The sequence below is a fragment of the Adiantum capillus-veneris genome, chromosome 12, assembly GCF_014529385.1.
Source record: "Adiantum capillus-veneris isolate H3 chromosome 12, ASM1452938v2, whole genome shotgun sequence".
Lineage (NCBI taxonomy): Eukaryota > Viridiplantae > Streptophyta > Polypodiopsida > Polypodiales > Pteridaceae > Adiantum > Adiantum capillus-veneris.
In genome coordinates, this window is record NC_140942.1 from 38,512,934 (window position 1) to 38,531,345 (window position 18,412).

The 18,412-nt window shown below is 42.3% G+C and overlaps 1 protein-coding gene and 1 pseudogene across 1 annotated transcript; one reads left to right on the forward strand and one right to left on the reverse strand.

The window, feature by feature from the left end:
- Window positions 1–754: 754 nt before the first annotated feature.
- On the reverse strand, window positions 755–12,521 carry LOC147445607 (uncharacterized; annotated as a pseudogene).
- Window positions 12,522–17,219: 4,698 nt separating this feature from the next.
- On the forward strand, window positions 17,220–18,041 carry LOC147445608 (uncharacterized). Its single transcript, XM_086526076.1, has one exon. The coding sequence runs from the start codon at window positions 17,316–17,318 to the stop codon at window positions 18,039–18,041; it is 726 nt and encodes a 241-aa protein (XP_086382202.1). The 5' UTR covers window positions 17,220–17,315.
- Window positions 18,042–18,412: the final 371 nt, after the last annotated feature.

Consider the following 18,412-nt stretch of genomic DNA (forward strand, 5'->3'; position numbering starts at 1 on the left):
TTCCCTTGTAAACTGATACAAATCTCAGTCTCAAAACAAATGATACTAGCCACCTACTTAGTAGGCTTCCCACATGGGATTTGAGGCACACATATGAAATGGATTGTTCTCTAAATAACAAATAATGGTATGATCATAAACAACCATGGAAAACTTCACTTATTAAATCAAAAAACATTACAAAAGATATTAACTTATAATTTTTTCTCTAAATGTATCTCTTTCTTATTAAAATCTCTCTCTCTCTCTCTCTCTCTCTCTCTCTCTCTCTCTCTCTCTCTCTCTCTCTGACACACACACACACACACATATCATGTACCAAAGTCAAACGTTTCTATTCATTCTAAATTTTGCAAACAATGTGTAATAGAGTATTAGAGCTATAAAATAAAGGCAAACTTAAAAGTCTCCTCATTTTTAAGTCAAAATTTGAAGCTTTTGCTAAAAGCATTTCTGGTTCACTTTAAGGCAAGCTTGCAATCAAGCTGGGTTATTAAAATTCAAAGGATAAAAGCCAAAACTCTTGAAGACAAAATTGAATAAACGATCCAAATAACTTTTTTTTAACAAAAGAACTAGAGTCTAGAGACCAATAGCAAGAAAAGAGCACAACAAAAGTGACTTTATATGAAAAGAACCACTAACCAATAAATCGCAAAACCAATGATTGGGTAGAAGATAGTGCCAAGCTCTCTTAGGCTCATCATTTTCCTCCTCTTCATCAAAGCCAGGGGACTGTCAAATACAAGTAGCACTAATGTGACCAATAGAAACAAGTAACCAAGCCTCTTTCAGGTAATGCCTCCATAGAATGAGTGAGAGAACCACCTTCTTCCATGAAACCGTAGGAAGAATGATCCTGACTTTTTATAAAATCATGCTCATATCTGTACCTTATTTCTTTACTAGAACTCCCGTAGGTCTGATGAATAACACTCCTTTCTTGAACAAAAGCATCAAGAGCAGTAGGCATCCAGGGGACTTTCGCCCTAATCTCAATGTTGTTATAACTTTTCTCGCCGCCATGGTCAAAAGCATTATCAACTTCGCTTGGTATTTCTGAAGCTTCAACTTCTGCACGAAAATCTATCTTGGACATTCCAAAACTCGAGTAAAGAATGTCCCTCATGTTGTGAAAAACTCCTTGATCATAAGGATTTTCCTTCTTGTCCTAGTGATAGCGGAAGTTGTCATAAGTCGTTTGTCCAATGCATTGTCCAGCCCATGGGCAATGATGGTCACAGTGATCAACACAAATATTGTAGATAGAGAAATGTGAGCAACGGGGAGGCCTGTATAGCATGCAGGTGTCACAACACTTGATTTTCACAGCCATCCCATTAACAATCGCATCCTTTGTTCACGGAAGCCTTCGCCTTGGTGTTTGCCCGCCACTCCACTCGAATGATGAGTAGCATTCTTCCTTTGGTTCAGGCGGATATTTATTACGTGAAAAAATTACCCTTGGATGTGCCGAGAATTATTTTCATTCGTGCATTCCATGGAATAGGTTCAACTGCACCCAATGGGCCAGGAAGCCACTGCTGCAGGTTTCCGTTGTCCACATACTCATAAACAAGCATTCTGCAAAATGAACGCCATTACATTCAACAAGAAAGACTGCCAGAAATGAAAAAATAAATTAATATCTCCCACCTGTTAGGACCTTCGGCATAGTATCCGAGAAGGCTGACAAGGTTTTTATGCCGGACACAACCTATAGTCTCCACTTCTACCCTGAATTCTTTTTTAGCATGTTCCCTACATCCATCAAAACTGGCATGATGAGAAATTTTAATGCACAAACAATGAAGAGAATGGCGCAATTTTGTCACCTACTATTAAGTAGATTCTTGACAGCTACAACAGAAGCATCAGGGAGAAGCCCCCGATAGACGATGTCATACCACCCTTCCCCACAACGTTTGTTTCAATAAACTGGCTCGTCGCCTACTTTAGCTGATCAACACTGTACCAGTTACCCCAACCTAATTGCTCAGTCATCACTGTGCTACCGCCACATTGCATTCCTTCAGCCCTTTCTTTAGCTATTGCGGCAAATGGAAAATGTGCATTCTCTTGTGCACGTTGAAAGTGCCTCCACTCCTGGCCCATGCCCACACTGTTTACTACTACATTATATCGTGTCTTCGACTTGATGCTGTGGAAATTGGGCGTGACTTGCGTGTCTCCCCCATTGGCAAAAGTGACCACCTCTTTCTCGTCATCCAAAATGTCAACCGTAGAGATAACAAGATCCTCCACCACGACAGGGGGCAATCGATGTAAAGGCGGTTCTTTCAAGACAGTCTGTGCACGTGTTTCATGCACCACTTCCTTGATGTCCTTTGAAACACCTGATGCGCTTGTTGCTTGCCCGCTCCATCATTTCTCCCCTGCACAGAAAGCGACCTGGTTTGCAACATTCATTTTCCCTCACAAATTTTCAGGATAAAACCCTAAAGGCATTCAGATTCACACATATGGCAAGGCAAATTCAAACTAGGGCCCTGGGCAATAGCAAAAAATGTACAACGAGTGAGGGTTTGTGGCTACACACAACAAATGCATGAACTACCCTCCAATCCAGTGGACAAGTTGACTCCGAATAGATCCTCAGTCACTAGAGAGCAACTACAATGCCACATACATATACAAGGCAATTGAGAGATCACTGAGGTACAAAGCGACATGACATGAGAGAGAGAGAGAGAGAGAGAGAGAGAGAGAGAGAGAGAGAGAGAGAGAGAGAGAGATCTCGGAAAGGCTCCCCATACTGATAAAAAATCTCAAATACAAGTGATGAAGGGTGGTATCGCATAGATATTGCATGCCCTTGATGGATAGACCTTAGGTGAGCATACATCTTGAGAATCTCCTCCTAGCAAGAGAATTGAGCTAGATCTCAGATGAGAAACGTTGTGACTACATGACCACAAAGCCTATGTAAGGTTTTCCGGAGGAGGGAATTGCATCGTAGAGAGGTCGCCCAAGATTGCCCTTGCTACCCAACAAAAATGATAGGCAGATCTAGAAAATTCCACAAGGCTCATTAAAAATGCTAATTGCTTGCCAAGTGCGCTAGTCAATAAATTGCCCTACCCAAACTTTGACAAATAAGTAAAACAAATACCTAAAAGCCAAAATAAATAGTGGGATCACTTTGGGTAGTTCAATTGAGATGCCAAAACTCTAACACCCTCTTTGCAGCTCATAGTGGACATAAGAGACCAAGTCAATGAAGAAGCTATGCCCTTGAAAATAGTGCCATGATTACAAGCATTTTTTAATGTTTGTACATTTTTACGAACTCCCTCCCCCTTTGTCTATAGTGTAGAGAGAGATAACATTTACTTAGCTTTTCTACATTGGGAAGCTTTCTCTACCGTTGTTGACAATGGTGCAACGTAACAACAATATGGCGATCAACCCCAAGATATTTTACATAGGGTAGCTAATAAAGTTCTAGTTGTTCTTAATTAAGAATGACAACACCAAGGATCTAGATGAGAATAAAGAGTTTGGAAATCTACTAAACAATGCACGCATAGGCAAAGATTGGGAAACTTATTATAGATTACAATGACGGTTGTAAAGCTGGTATCGTGGGTGCAGGAGAAGCTCTTGATCATGTCATTGGTGTTTCTACTGAGTTTGCATAGAAGAAGAAGAAGAAGAGAAGAGTGACTTGGACGATGTGTAAGAAGAAAACAATATATAAAAATGAGGGTGTAGATGTGGAGACACAGGCTATGCAGACGGTGCTATTGACGATGATGATGTTGAAGAGGCTAATGAGGATTTGAATGTCCAAGATATTGATGCCTACTGAATACACAAAAGAAGATTAGTCAAGTTTATGGTAGCATCAACCCCAAAAAATCTAGAAGCTTGTTGAACAAGTCTTAAAGATGTTAGCTAAGGGAAAGGACAGGGAGGTACCATATTTTCTCATTGGTATAGCTATCTTAGTTTGCTAGTGGAGTAAATTAACTCTTTGAAATACCAAGAACAACATCCTCACATGAAAGATTCTTTAATTGGCTTGTTATGGTATGTGTCTTATGGCATAACCACTTAATATCCCTCCCCCCCCCCCCCCCCCCCCCCCCCCCCCCCCCCCCCCCCCCCGCCCCGTGGGATAGGCCCCCCTCCCTTATGCATACGGTACGAGCATGAAGTAATGGGGGGGTACCCTTATTGTATACGCTTATGTTTAACCTCTAAAAACCCCCCTCTTGTACACTCACGTGTTACCATACGGAAATCCATAGTGAATCCCCCGGGGGTACAATTACAATGGGTAGAATGAGTTTGATGGTAAAAGCAGATGGTGAATGAGATGAGAATCCTTGAGATGGTGAAGCCTTGAAGAAGCTTGGACTTACCTTGTGTAGATTGTCAAGAATGACTGTCAATCCTTTTCTTCTTCTTCTTCTATTCTTTACGCCTTTGTTGCCGATGTCAATTACCAATTATGAAAATGACGATTCGGTGACAAGATATTTCAATTTTGTAGAGGTTAGGCATGGACTACATGCTGAATTTTATGTGAGAAAAAGAAAAGACTAGGGTGACTTGTGAGAAAAAGTGGGTAGACTGGAGTCCACCATAAAAGTCACATCTCACCTTTTGTAGCTCCAAAAACTATAAAAACAATTGAGGTAATTATTCAGCTTGTGCACTACATTTTGTATGTTGGTCACTTCAAATTCCGAGTGGAGATAGACACCATAAATCTCACCAAAAAGCCTATTTTTAATGCCTGCAAAAGTCTTCTAATGGCCCCCTGCTTTGTTGAATTTGCACAATGTATCCAAGAGTGACCCTCTCCATGAGTCATATCATGATACAAAGCATCGAAGTTATCTTTACACATGCATGGAGGAGGATCATTGGTGAATAAAGAAATATATACATGGTGGGACTAGTGTATGGACTATTAATGGACTTTAGCTTAATAAGCACACACTGTTTGAATTATAAGTTTTTTTTTATAAAAAGAATTATGGATATGAAAAGAAATATTGGAATCATATGATATTGTCCTTCTTTTGTATTATTTTGGGTGAAAGAGAAAAAAGTATGCAAGTAAATGAAGATTATATAATAAAAGTGACTAAGGAAGTAGAAACTGATTTTTGCTTCCACAAGGCGAGGGTGGAAACGTAGGGGTGATTTGTATAAAAGAAAATATTTATGAGATCAAAGGATATACACATTGGTAATAAAAATATACTTATGGTGCAAGAGGGTGAAAGAAGGCATACATAGGTCTAATAAAACACACACCTAGGTAAAAATATTAAAATAAATATCAAAATAATGGTAAAAATTTGTTAGGTGCAGCGGAATGAATGTTTGTGCTTCACTCAAGATGAATGCTCCGAACTGTGCTCAAGGTTCCTTTGTTCTTATGGAAGGTAGAGCCTTCCGTTCTTAATGAGAGAATGCTATGATCACAAACAAAGTGAATGGACACTGTGTGTGCAAGTGTATGAGACTGAGAGATAGAGAGAGAAGAGAGAGAAGAGAGATACAACACCAGAGACTTTGTAAAACCCTCCTTCAAAGGCCCCACTCTCGTCGGCGAGAGTGGTCTACTTATTGATTACACAAAGTGGTATAATGACGATGCAATGGACTGATGCAACCTAGGACTATGCCAGTGACGACGACGGGAAAGACGACGACAACTCTAGGGCTGAAGTCTGCGGTCTTCTATCTACTGTCCATAAAAACGCTATGGCTGAAAATTTGGGAATGTTTCGGGATGGCTGAAAACTATGTTTTGGCTACATTTTTGAGGGTTGAAAATGGGGATCTTCTGCAATGTCTGGGGACTAAATCTGCTACTGTCTTGAATGCTGAAAACGCTGCTACCAATGCTTCAATTAAGGCTAAAAATGAAAACGCTGGCAGATTTGGGGAGCGTTAGCAAAAACGCTAGGCAATCTGGAAAAGTGCTACGATGGTAGCAAACTGGAAACGCCAGGGTCAGGGGGACTGTGAGGCCAGCTTGCGGTAGTAATCTGCTGGAAACAGAAAATTCTAGGGCTAGGGAAAATGCCAAGGAGAGGGAAATCACCAAGGCTTGAAGGTCTTGATGGTTCTTGGTGAGAAGGTATGTTGTGTGCAACCAGAGGATATGCATCTATACTAAGTGACTGGGCATGCACGGTCTATGAATAGACTCACAAAAGTGCCAGATCACTTCTAATCTAGACTTTACTTGACTGAACTGAACCAAGATCATGCTGTAGCTTATCCACGGACACATAGGGATGGATGTGTCACATGACATCCCCTCCTTTTCAAAGTGAGGTACTGGTACAGAACTCTATGGCGTTGAGAGAGATCGCCAATAGCATCCAGAATCCTGGAAGGGACTCTTCATAAAGGTCTGCAACGCTTGCTTCTTTGGACCGCGCCAAAAGCGACACAAAGTCTTATGTGGCTCCTTCGATGCTTCACCTTCGTCTAGAGTCGTGCTTCTTTCTTTCTTTCTTCGTCTAGAGTCGTGCTTCTTTCTTCTTCAAGAATATCTATGGCTGAAAATTCCTGAAACCACTTCCAACACAAAAACATGAACATACCCATTCCATGTAAAGTGAGTGGAAAAAATCGTGTCTTCCTCAAACACTGTGCATGCAATGTAGATAAACAAAGAGACGGAGTGCTAAACCGTTCACCACATACACGCAAACAATGAGATCAAATCTTTCTCTTATGATTTGAAGCAATCAACTGTGGAAGTTCACAATGAAAATGCCCATGCTTGGTGCTCATACTTTCATGTGCTCGTTCGTGTATTGTGTCATGCCAAGGAAGAGACATGGAATATGACTTCCTTACATACATACTTTTCAGCTTTTCATGAAAAATCTGCATACATTGGTGCTCATCCATGAGAGAAACGTGTTCAACATACAATATGTCATGCCTAGGAAAGCGATCACATAACGATGCTAACTAAAATACAGGAAACGATCATGAATGAAACACTCGTACAATGCGTGCGTATCAATCATGCGAACACATAATACTTCCTTTGAGGGTTCTTGAGACCTAGGCTCGAGAGACAAGATCGGTTCTTCCTAAATGATTGAATTGTCTTGTGGGGGTTCTTTGGACCTCGACTCGAAAGCCAAGATTGGATCTTCGTGATTGATTGAATCTACAACGAGGTTAACACATCATCCTTGTGAACAATCACATCATCTTCATGCAACTCATCATGCTTGTGAGAAATCACATCTTGATCATGCAAATCATCATGCTTGTCATTGGCATCCAAACCATCATGCTTAGCAATATCATTCAAATCATCATGCTTATCTTTGTCATCCAAATCATCATGCTTGTCATACAAATCATTGTCATTCAATTCATCATCATGCTTCACACAATCATGAAAATCCTATGTGTCATGCTTGGGAGAAGAAGAGACTGAGAGAGTCTCCTTTCCCCAAATCGCTTGCATCTGTGCCTGAACTTGAGAATAGAGTCGCTAGAACTCTTTGTTTTGTCGGTTGCTCTGTTCTTGTATTGCTTTGTTCTCTGCTAGTCTTTCTTTGTTCTCACGATCAAATTTGGCTTTTCTTTTTCTTCCAAGTCGTACTAACGCTGTATGGCTGCCATTCCTTCTTTGTAGTCACGATCTATAGCTGCCCTTCGTTCTTCGTAGGCCTTTCTTTCTGCTTTTCTTTCTTCGCGTTCTAACTTTCTTTCCTTAAACAACTGCTTCAACTCCTCCATAGGAGTTAGTGCAATCCTTGACGTAGATGGGGAAGGATCAGAAAAACCTCGTGGTGGGAAAAATTCTTCTTCGCCTCTCTCATGCTCATCACCTCCAAGCAAAGTATCCATTCCGCTTCGAGTGATGACCATTCTGAACTCGTGGGTTCTTGTGGGTTCTTGGGGTCTTGGGTTCTTAAGTTCACGAGGAACTTGGGTTTCTGGGGGTCCTGGGTTCTTAAGTTCACAAGGAGCTTGGGTTCTTGAGGTTTTCTTTTGCTTGCAAACTGTGTTTGAGAAGGATCTTCTCTTCACCCGAGTTCTACACCTTTCCACGGGCGCACCCCTTAGCAGCCTTGCGCTCACACCAAGGTTGCTTTTTCCCACCTCACGTCGATTGGCCGGCCGCTAAGTGCACGGTTCGCTCTCAATGAGTGAAAAGAGACACAAGGGGAGGCTGGACAAGCCCTTCTTTCCTGGGATTCCTATCACTCTTCAAAAACATGATTAGGAATCGACACACCCAAGCGAACTTGGGTTCGTGCGATCGCAACAAGCAAAAAATATTCTTGTGATTCTTGTGGTTCTTTCCTTGAGTGATACAGAACACTACCAAAGCTCTGATACCAATGTAAGGTGCAGCCCCGGGGGATTCACTCTATATACAATACAGGACGCCACCTGCGAGCGGACAACTTTGATAAAACCCCTATATACGACTCATATTATGGAATATGACCCCCCTTTCTACGCTTATACAAAAATCAATGAAGAGAACTATCATACCCCTATCTTACATATAGAATTTAGGTCTCGCATGATCTAATTGAGTAAAACTAGTCAAAGAGTGTGTAGCAGAGTGACTGAAAACGTACTAAGGAACCACTTCTGTTGATAACTAGATGTACCCTCAATGTGTAAGGAACTACTTCTCTTGATAACTAGATGTACCCTCAATGTGTTTTAGTCTGACTTTCAAACTATGTGCTCTATCAGCCTGCACTCTTGCTACTAGTCCAATTGTGACCAATCCAAAGCTGGTGTAAACCAACCCTTGACCTACTCCAAATCAACCCTTATCTATGATTGGCTTGATGCAAAATTTTATGTGACCTGTTGAAAAAACTTTTTCAAAATTCATTGGAGTTCTAGTGCACACCGGTGAACATTCGTTACAAGTAATCAACCCGAGGAACTTGACCCCCCCTCCCCCCCCTTAAATATAATATCCCCCTCCCTTATTTTTAAGCTTGAGAGATAAATTATTGTGGGCCTACCCCTCACTTATACGCTTATGTAACTTGTAAATAAACCCCCCTCCCCTGCACTTACGTGGTGCGATAAGTTTTCCATGGTGAATTCCCCGGGGGTGCAGCGGAATGAATGTTTGCGCTTTGCTCAAGATGAGTGCTCCGAACTGTGCTCAAGGTTCCTTTGTTCTTATGGAAGCTAGAGCCTTCCGTTCTTAATGAGAGAATGTTATGATCACAAACAAAGTGAATGGACACTCTGCATGCAAGTGTATGAGACTGAGAGATAGAGAGAGAGAAGAGAGATACGACACCAACGACGTTGTAAAACCCTCCTCCGAAGGCCCCACTCTCGTCAGCGAGAGTGGTCTACTTATTGATTGCACAAAGTGGTACAATGACGATGCAATGGACTGATGCAACCTGGGACTATGCCGGTGACGACGGCGGGAAATACGACGACGACTCTAGGGATGATATCTGCGGTCTTCTATCTGTTGTCCATAAAAACGCTATGGCTGAAAATCTGGGACTGTTTCGGGGTGGCTGAAAACTCTGTTTTGGCTGCGTTTTTGAGGGCTGGAAATGGGGATCTTCTGCAATGTCTGGGAGCTGAATCTGCTACTGTCTTGAATGCTGAAAACGATGCTGCCAATGCTTCAATTAAGGCTGAAAATGAAAACGCTGGCAGATTTGGGGAGTGTTAGCAAAAACGCTAGGGAATTGGGAAAAGTGCTGCGATGGTAGCAAATTGGAAATGCCAGGGTCAAGGGGACTGTGAGGCTGGCTTGTGTTAGTAATCTGCTGGAAACAAAAAATGCTAGGGCTAGGGAAAACGCCAAGGAGAGGGAAATCGCCAAGGCTTGAAGGTCTTGATGGTTCTGGGTGAGAAGATGCCTGTTGAGCGGGGAGCTCCTGCTGCCTCTTCTGTCATTGAGTGCTAACTTGGGTTTGCTTATATATTAACTTAGCAAAATTGCCCTGCCTACTTTTGTTGGGAAGTCACATCAATTAATAAATGAAAAATGTCAAAAATAGAGAAAATAGGCTAAAAGCACTGGAAAAATCCCCTAACTGATTCTGATGGATTTTAATGGGAATGCTTATGATCATGCTGTGTGCAACCAGAGGATATGCATCTATACTAAGTGACTGGGCATGCACGGTCTACGAATAGACTCACAAAAGTGCCAGATCACTTCTAATCTAGACTTGACTTGACTGAATTGAACCCTGATCATGTTGTAGCTTGTCCACGGACACATATGGTTGGATGTGTCACGTGAAAAAATCCATATTTAGGCCCTATATACAATGAAATATATACACCCAAATGAGCCATCATTTTATATATATATATATATATATATATATATATATATATATATTTGTCTTAACTAGCCCAATGACTAGCTAGTTAAGGGTTTTTTTAGAAGATATTGGGAAAGTCTCCTAACTCACACACGGGGGGTTTCTAATCCAAGAGCAAAAAAAATCGAGCGAAGATAAATTCGAGCAAACTGATACAAGATCAACAATGGTAAAAGAAAAAAATTATGCCATGAACATTACTTTCATTACCATAAATATGATACTTAATCGAAAAAAATGAGATTTTAGGACCATTATGAAAATTGAATACTCGAAACATATATAATGGAATTCCATGTGGCATACCTCCTCTCAAAAATAGCCAACCAAAAATTTGGCTCCTGGATTTTGCAAAAAGGTCAACACACAACCTCGTAAGCCTACAATGCTATCCGAGAATCTCCTAAAGCATGAATCAACTCCACTTTTGTAAGCAAGCAAAAATAAGTGCCTAAAGCAAGCACAAACTGGTTGCAACAAGAGACCACGGAGGGGTAGGGTCATGCGAGTAGGGTCGTTACTTTTTTTAAAAAATAATCAAGCAGGCCAAGGATCTGTTGCTACAGGCATTGCCACAGGAAATAATATATATCCGCAAAGAATAAAGGGCAGCAAAAGAGTGGATGGGCAGTCAAGCAGGTTTTTCCATTCAACGTACATTGCCAACATGCCTCGTGCAAAAGAGCTCATTATTTGATACGATAGACTTTCCAATGAAGAGGTTGTAGTATATTTAGCATGTGCCAATCCTCCTTGATCTCATGAAAATCAACAGTGTTAGTTCTAATTTGCAGCGCATGTATAAGCTAGCGCTCTTCAGTAGGAGGACGTCGTCATATGAAAGAAAGCATGTCTATGAGTTCCCCTACCACCTTTTACTGATTAGCTACTCATAATCAATATCTATGCATGTTTAATGGATTAATTAAACATTTTGATCCTTGCAAGGTGACCTTTTTTCAAGAATCTCCCAAAATATTATGCTCGTGAAGGGCGTAAAAGTATTGCATGCCTTGTGCTTGAGGTTTGATGGAGAATGGGTGCAATCGTAGCTTGACCTCAGTTTCTACTTGGAGAACAAGGGCAGCACTGTGCAGTTCTCACGAAACACCATAATGCATGGAAACTTCCTTCTGGCATGAGAAAATGTAAGGTTGACAGGAACCACGATAATGTAGGGATTGTCCAGGAGAAGAGATAAGAGCTATGTGTAGTTTGAGGTGGATCTAGAATGCAACGTTGCTAACATTGAAGGACACCTACTGTGGCAAGTTAATCCCATGGAGCCATACGACTCACCTGAGAATAGTATGCGTGTTTGATATATGTGCAATATATTTAAACATGCCACACCCACTATGGTTCAACCTGTCGAAGGTTAGCGTGTTGGTGCCATGAAGGTCATACACAGAGTATTGCATGGGCGAGAGAGAGAGAGAGAGAGAGAGAGAGAGAGAGAGAGAGAGAGAGAGAGAGAGAGAGAGAGAGGGGGGGGGAAGAGAGAGCGAACATTATTCATCTACTTGACGTTTTTTAATAAAGAAAAGACCCTACTTTCATGACACTACCCTCCCTGGTCTATTGCAACCAGTCCGCGCCGGTGCGGACTGGTTGAAATAGAAGACTGTCAAAACGATGGAGATCTCTTTGCTTGGGTTGTGCAGCAGAAGTGCTGAACTCTCTCTCTCTCTCTCTCTCTCTCTCTCTATCAAGCCTACACCCTACAAACAATGTTAGCATGATCAACCATCGTCACCATAATGAAAGAGAGTACAATAGACAGAAGCGTCCTCCAACATGATGACCAGCTCCATCTCCAACTGCAACTCATCTTCCTCCGAAATATCCTTCTCCTCATAAGGGACAAGAAGCTGCTTGACCAGGGGCGTCTAGTTCTCACCTAGGCCTTGCCTTTGATAGATTTTTGTTGTACAACTTCCATGGAGACCTCGTCACGCGATCAAGAACACCATGACTATCTCTGTGCTGTGTAGAATTGTGGATATGCGTCCTTTGATCAAGCTGGCTTCTTGTGCCGCAGTGTGAAACCTTGAACGCAAACAACAAAAACCCCTGCCTCTCCTCCCCTAGTCCCTCCACGTCTAGAACCTTACCCCTGCAGTATGCGTGGACATGGAAGCTGGCACTCCCTATGCTTGACATTAGATGCCACCGTTGTGCATGAGCTCATAGGGACAACCTCCCTTGAGAGTCAAGCCCCTTCTCCTCCCTTGGGCACGTGGCCCTTGTGGCCCTCAGGCCTCAGCCCTTCACCTTGACAGTCGAATGCAGCTTGTCTGCCCAATAAACCCCAAACAGAAACATTAGGAACTTTTAGGGATTCTTTGACAAAAATCATGTATGCAGAAACTGAGCTTTTCATTGATTTGTCAAAAGCAGAAGAATTTACAAGTGGTATAGTACGACTAGAATCACTAGCATCTATATACATGCTCTTTTCCTTGTAAGTGAAGTAGATTCTCCTTTGAGGGAACTTCATGTTGGCAGCCATGCGGTTGAACCATGGTGCCCCTAGGATAACATCCTCATGTTGCAGAGGAGAGATGAAAAATCCTTCTTTGTCGGCATAGCTTTGGGACATCAAGCCTCAACTTCCCAATCAAGGGAGTAATGGAGGTTGGATGTCCCTTGAAAGCTCCATCGGTAGTGACAATGTCTCCCATCTCAAAAGCTTGAATGTCCAACTTAGTGGCCAACTCCATTGATATGAAGTTGTGAGTAGAGCTAGGGTCAAAAAAGATGAACGCATCATTCTCCCTTACCTTTTCCCAAGCATAGGAGAGAGGTGATCCTTTACAATGAGCATCCTCTTTTGGAGCTTTGAGCATGGAAGCTCTAGGAGTCTCATTGCAGGCATTTCTCTTGGGGCAAGAATGGTAGCCATGTCCTTGCTCCCCACACTTAAAACATTTGTGGTCCTTACGAAAAGCTTCAAGCTCTTTAGGAGAGAGTTTATTTTACCTTTGTAAACTCCCTTCTCCTTGGACAGATTGTTGTTGTTGTTGTTGTTGAAATTGCATTGAGAAGAATTTTGGGCATTGGTTTTTCCTTTTGCATCACTTTTGTCTTTGCTTTCCACGGGGTTGGCATTCCTTCTAGACCCTTGTCGAAAATTGATGTGCGAATTAACCAAGGTATGGTGGATTACTTCGGTGATAGAACCAGCCTGTTAGGAGTTACCGTACTCGGCCATCTCTTCAAGTAATCCCACACAGAATTGTTGCTTTTGCTCGACGAAGTCTATCTTTTGAAAGACAGTATCCTTGAGATGTAAATCCCAAAACTTGTCTACATATTTGTGGATAGACTCATGGAAGAGAAGCTTCAAACTCCGCCATTCGGTAAGCATTTTTTTTTTTGCATCACTTGCAAGGAATTGCTTCATGATGGAAACTCGTAGACTTTTCCATGTCTTTGGGACTTCGTCGTTGCCACGAAGCCTAGCCCACTGTTGACGAGCAAATTTTTGAAAGTGCATAGCTACATGGTATAGCTTAGAAGACTCTATAAAGCCCTCGTCTCCAAAGGCCACATCAAATTGCTGGATGAAGGCCAATACTTTGTCTGGTAGCACCAAATATGCCATCGTGCTAGTGAGAAAAGAGATACCCTTTCCTCCCTCTTTGATCTTTTTGAGGTTTTGGAACCTTTGCCATGCAGGGTAAGATTTGTACTGATGTTCTCTCCTCTTGTATTCTCTAGGAGCATAGTTCTTGCTTTCACCGAAAGAGGAGGAAGGTGAAGAAGAAGGAGAAGAGGGTGACCTCTTTCTTACCCTTTTCTTCCTTTCTTCCCTTTCGGAGTGATGAGGAGAAGGACTATGGGTTGATTGTTTCCTCTTGGGAGGAGAATGTGAAGAAGAAGGAGAAGAGGGTGACCTGTTTCTTACCCATTTCTTCCTTTGTTTCCTCTCTTCCCTTTCGGAGTGATGAGGAGAAGGACTATGGGTTGACTGTTTCCTCTTGGGAGGAGCTGGCGACCGTCTAGACCGCCATCTTCGTGGAGTCACATCTTCAGAGGAACTTAGGGAATCGCTTCTTTCTCGTTCTTTGGATTCCTCCTCTCTTATGGGAGAGAGTCTTCTTTTGGGGTCTCATCAAGAGGCCTCCTAAGCTCTCTCTCCTCTTGGAGAGGAAGGGAAATCCCATAAGCACAAAGTTGTTGAGTAACTTCGACTTGCAAAGCAGGGTTGCCCATAGCTTGCTGCAACCTAGTAACAAGATAATTGACAAACATGGGGTCATCATCATTAGGACCTTTAGGTGCAAAATCAAAGCTATCAATGTTCGGTCTACTCTCTTGGATATTGTCAGCCATGCTAATTAAACTGATGTATGGATTACTTTGTGGTACCCTCAAAAACCTTAGTCTCTACTCTTCTTTACCTTTGAAAATCAGCTCTCAAGTAGCCACACCCATGGTTTAGACACTGTTGATTGCAAAGACTAATGGAGAGGGTCTAACATTGCTCGGTTCATTATGGTTCTTGTTGAGCTTGCTCGTAGCTCAATAATGGTGAAGCGAAAGGCAACCCCCGAGAGGCTCCATTATTAAGACTATAGTTCCCAACAATGTACATGGAACTAAGTCCTTCTCAACCAAGATAATAGATCCCTGTCCCAATTACCCTATTGCAATAAACATGCCCAACCTTTCATGGACAACTTAAGGACCCTCTTCTTAAGCAAGAAAAGAGAAACCAAATTCTCTTATACCAATGTAATGGAAATGGACTATGAACTTTGAGAATAGCGGAATGAAGAGAATTAGAGTGAGAATTTTTGTGAAACTACTTTGAGAACATAGAGGGTGAACTTAATTAGTGGGAGCAACATAGCCATAGTACTTAATTAACTATACTTTTGCAAGAGAGAGAGTTTAGAGAACTTGACAATAATTGAGGACCGGATTTATGTGGATCCGGTCCCCCCTCTAATAGGCTTTTGTATTATAGATTCTCCCATCAAGAGAGACTTGGTAAAATACAATCTTTGTGTTCCTTGTGACCTAGGTGATGCAATGAAGATGGAAAGCTTCATGCATCACGAGCATAACATAGACTTTGTAGAAAGCATTAACCATCTCCGACCTCATTCCCAAAGCCTCAAACACCTTCAAAGGTGGAGAGAGCTAGTGGGGAATGAGGGTAGGGAAGAGGAAGAAGAAACATTCATAGGAGAAAGAAATAGTTCCTCAATTATCATTATTCTTTTTGCTTAGCATACATAATAGCATAGTAATGAAGATGGATAAGATGGCAAGCTTAAGCATTGTAGCATGGCGCTTGATTTGGATTTGCATTCCATATCCAAGAGTGTTGATGTAGGCTCTCAACTTCTCAACAAGCTTGGAGAAGGAGATGGAGCTCTTGCACTTTGCACTTTACAGAATGAGATTGTGTGTGTGTGTGTGTGTGTGTGTGTGTGTGTGGGAGAGGGTATATGGGAAAGCACACGTCCTACTTGCTTGGGTCGACCCCCTCTTCTAGCACTAGCCTGCATTTGATTGGGAATCCTCAAGCCTGGCCAATCACACGCTTAGTGTATATCAAGCAACAAGGGTAGCATTAGGACAAGTGTCCTTCTTACCCCTTTGAGAGAGAGGTCTTGAATAATGCTTTTAAAATTAATTAAATAAACTAATTTCTCATTGGACCCCTTGAGAGGCCAACCAATAGGCTTTAGGCACCTTGTGAGGGAAACATGGAGAGGAGCTTGACATGTGTCCTTGTTGCCTCCTTGGTCTAGGATTGCCTTGCATGAGGGTGTGTGTGTTCTCTCTCATGCCCCCAACTTGTAGCGCTCACCCCTCCTTGTAGGGATCCTTGTTGACTTTTTTACACATCAAACCCCTCAACCTTGGGCCCGGTTCCCACCACAAGCTCGGCCCTTAAGCCCTTCAAGCTTGGACAGGGTTCCTACCTCAAGTACAACCCTAACATTTCAAGCACCTCAAGCATCTCAATCATCAAGCACCTCAAGCACCTCAATCATCGACCTCATGCTTGGGTCAGGTTCCCAGCTCAAGCACAACCCTAGCTTACCTAAGCTCCAAGGCTTTTCATGCTAACTATTGGAATTCTCTAATGAAGATAACCCTAAGGTCTCTTAAGCTCCATTAGCATTTCTCTTTGATAAACCATCTCCTGTTTGGGCCCATTACCTTTGGCCCCGTGCTGAGATGCATCTAAAGCACATATCTATATTCTAACTCTTGTTCCCGTTTATTCTCTCACATTAAGTGATTAGTTTAATACGAGAAAATCATTTTGGTATAGTTAGATATTAGGTTTTATGAGAGTTAGAAAAGACTCTTTATGGTCTAAAACAATCATCAAGAGAGTGGTATCGTAAATTCTGCTCATTCATGCTCTCTCAAGGCTACAAACATAGCGATAGGGACCATTGCCTCTACACTAAGCGAGCTAAAGATGGTAGTTTGCTGATTTTGGTCCTTTATGTGGATGATATATTAATCGTCGGGAAATGTAGGGATGAGATTTCGGCCTTGAAGTCAGAGTTACATGCAAACTTTGAAATGAAAGACATGGGTGAAGCAAGCCATATCCTTGGCATGCACATAGGCAAGACAAATGCAAGAAATTGGTCTATCCGTCACAATCTGAGTACATTGCTAAAGTACATCTCTTCTAGGTATGAAGGTTATGATGTTTTTCATGTAGATGAAGTGGAGCAAGATGTATACGAGTTGCCTGCCAGTCATTTGAAGGTAAAAGAGGATCATAGTGCAAGTGTGGAGATGCCTTGTGTGAACAGGCCAGTCAAGTTGTCCTATCTTGTGTCTCGTGATGGTGAGTCCCTATTGGGGGAAGAGGTATGGTTTGATTGTGCATCTGACTTAATTGAAGAGCAGGTTTTTGAGGATGACTCGCAGGAGCTAGGAACAAAAGCAGTGGTAGGTCAAGTTGATTCATCTATGGAGGGGGTGGGGAAACCTTGCCTTGATGGGCATATAGAGGTGCACAGTATAGTTTCAGAGTTTGTGTGTGGCCGTGGAGAGCTAGCTCCGACAGATGACTCTATGGAAACTGATGCAGGTGCAGCCTATAAGAGTGATGCTCCATGCGAAGAGGAAGGTGCCACCAACCTTGTTGGTGATGAGTTCTTTGAAGAACAGGTTGAAGCTCGAGTAGGTCATGCTCTTCGGTACGAAAAGGTGGTCTTGGACCCATTTACAGAAGGTTTGGATACAAGTTTGCAAAGGGAACATGTTTGCTTGGCTATGCAGCAAGTGGAGGCAAATGGTAGGGTTTGGCTACTTTATGCTATGCTATTGATAGCTATGTTGTTCCAGGTTGCTTTGCAAGGTGTACTATGCAGGTTTCAATGCTCATATGATAAAGGTGATGATATGGAGAGTTCTCTAGCAGGTGACATGATAGCTGCTTATGGTACCAATGCTTCAAGTGGTCGAAAGTATTCTTATGGTTGGCCCGAAGGCTTGTGGATACAGGGTGACCAAGCTCCATGCTATGAAGAGCTGTTAGGGTGGCCTGTCTATTGGCCTATAAGTGCAAAGGACGGCTTGGATATGCATGCATTACAAGTGGATGGCCACGGCCATTGTTTTGTTTTTGATCCAGGTGGACTCTACACCATGCTTGGGGGAGCTCCGAGCTTACCATTTGATCCTGGCGGATGAGGCAGGAGAAGCTCTTCTCTCTATATCTATCCTATCTATATAGCCACTATTCCTTATGCAGTCTATATATCTATGTTATATCATTCTCTCTATACAGTCCTATTTTACCTAAATAATGCTATGGTTGAGCATGAATGCTCAACTAAGGGGTGGGCAATGATGGTACAGCCAAGGATTGTCGACCCAAGGAGAAGTCACCGACACCTGTGTGAAAGTTAGCAGCTGGATGACTCAATGTTTTAGCAGTTGCGTGATGTAGGGTTCAAAAAATCTTAAGTTGATGTGTATGTCACATGTGGCATTTAGCATGGGAAGGATGGCTTTCCACCCAATTGGTCGGGATGCTCAAAGGTATTGAAGATTGGTGGATA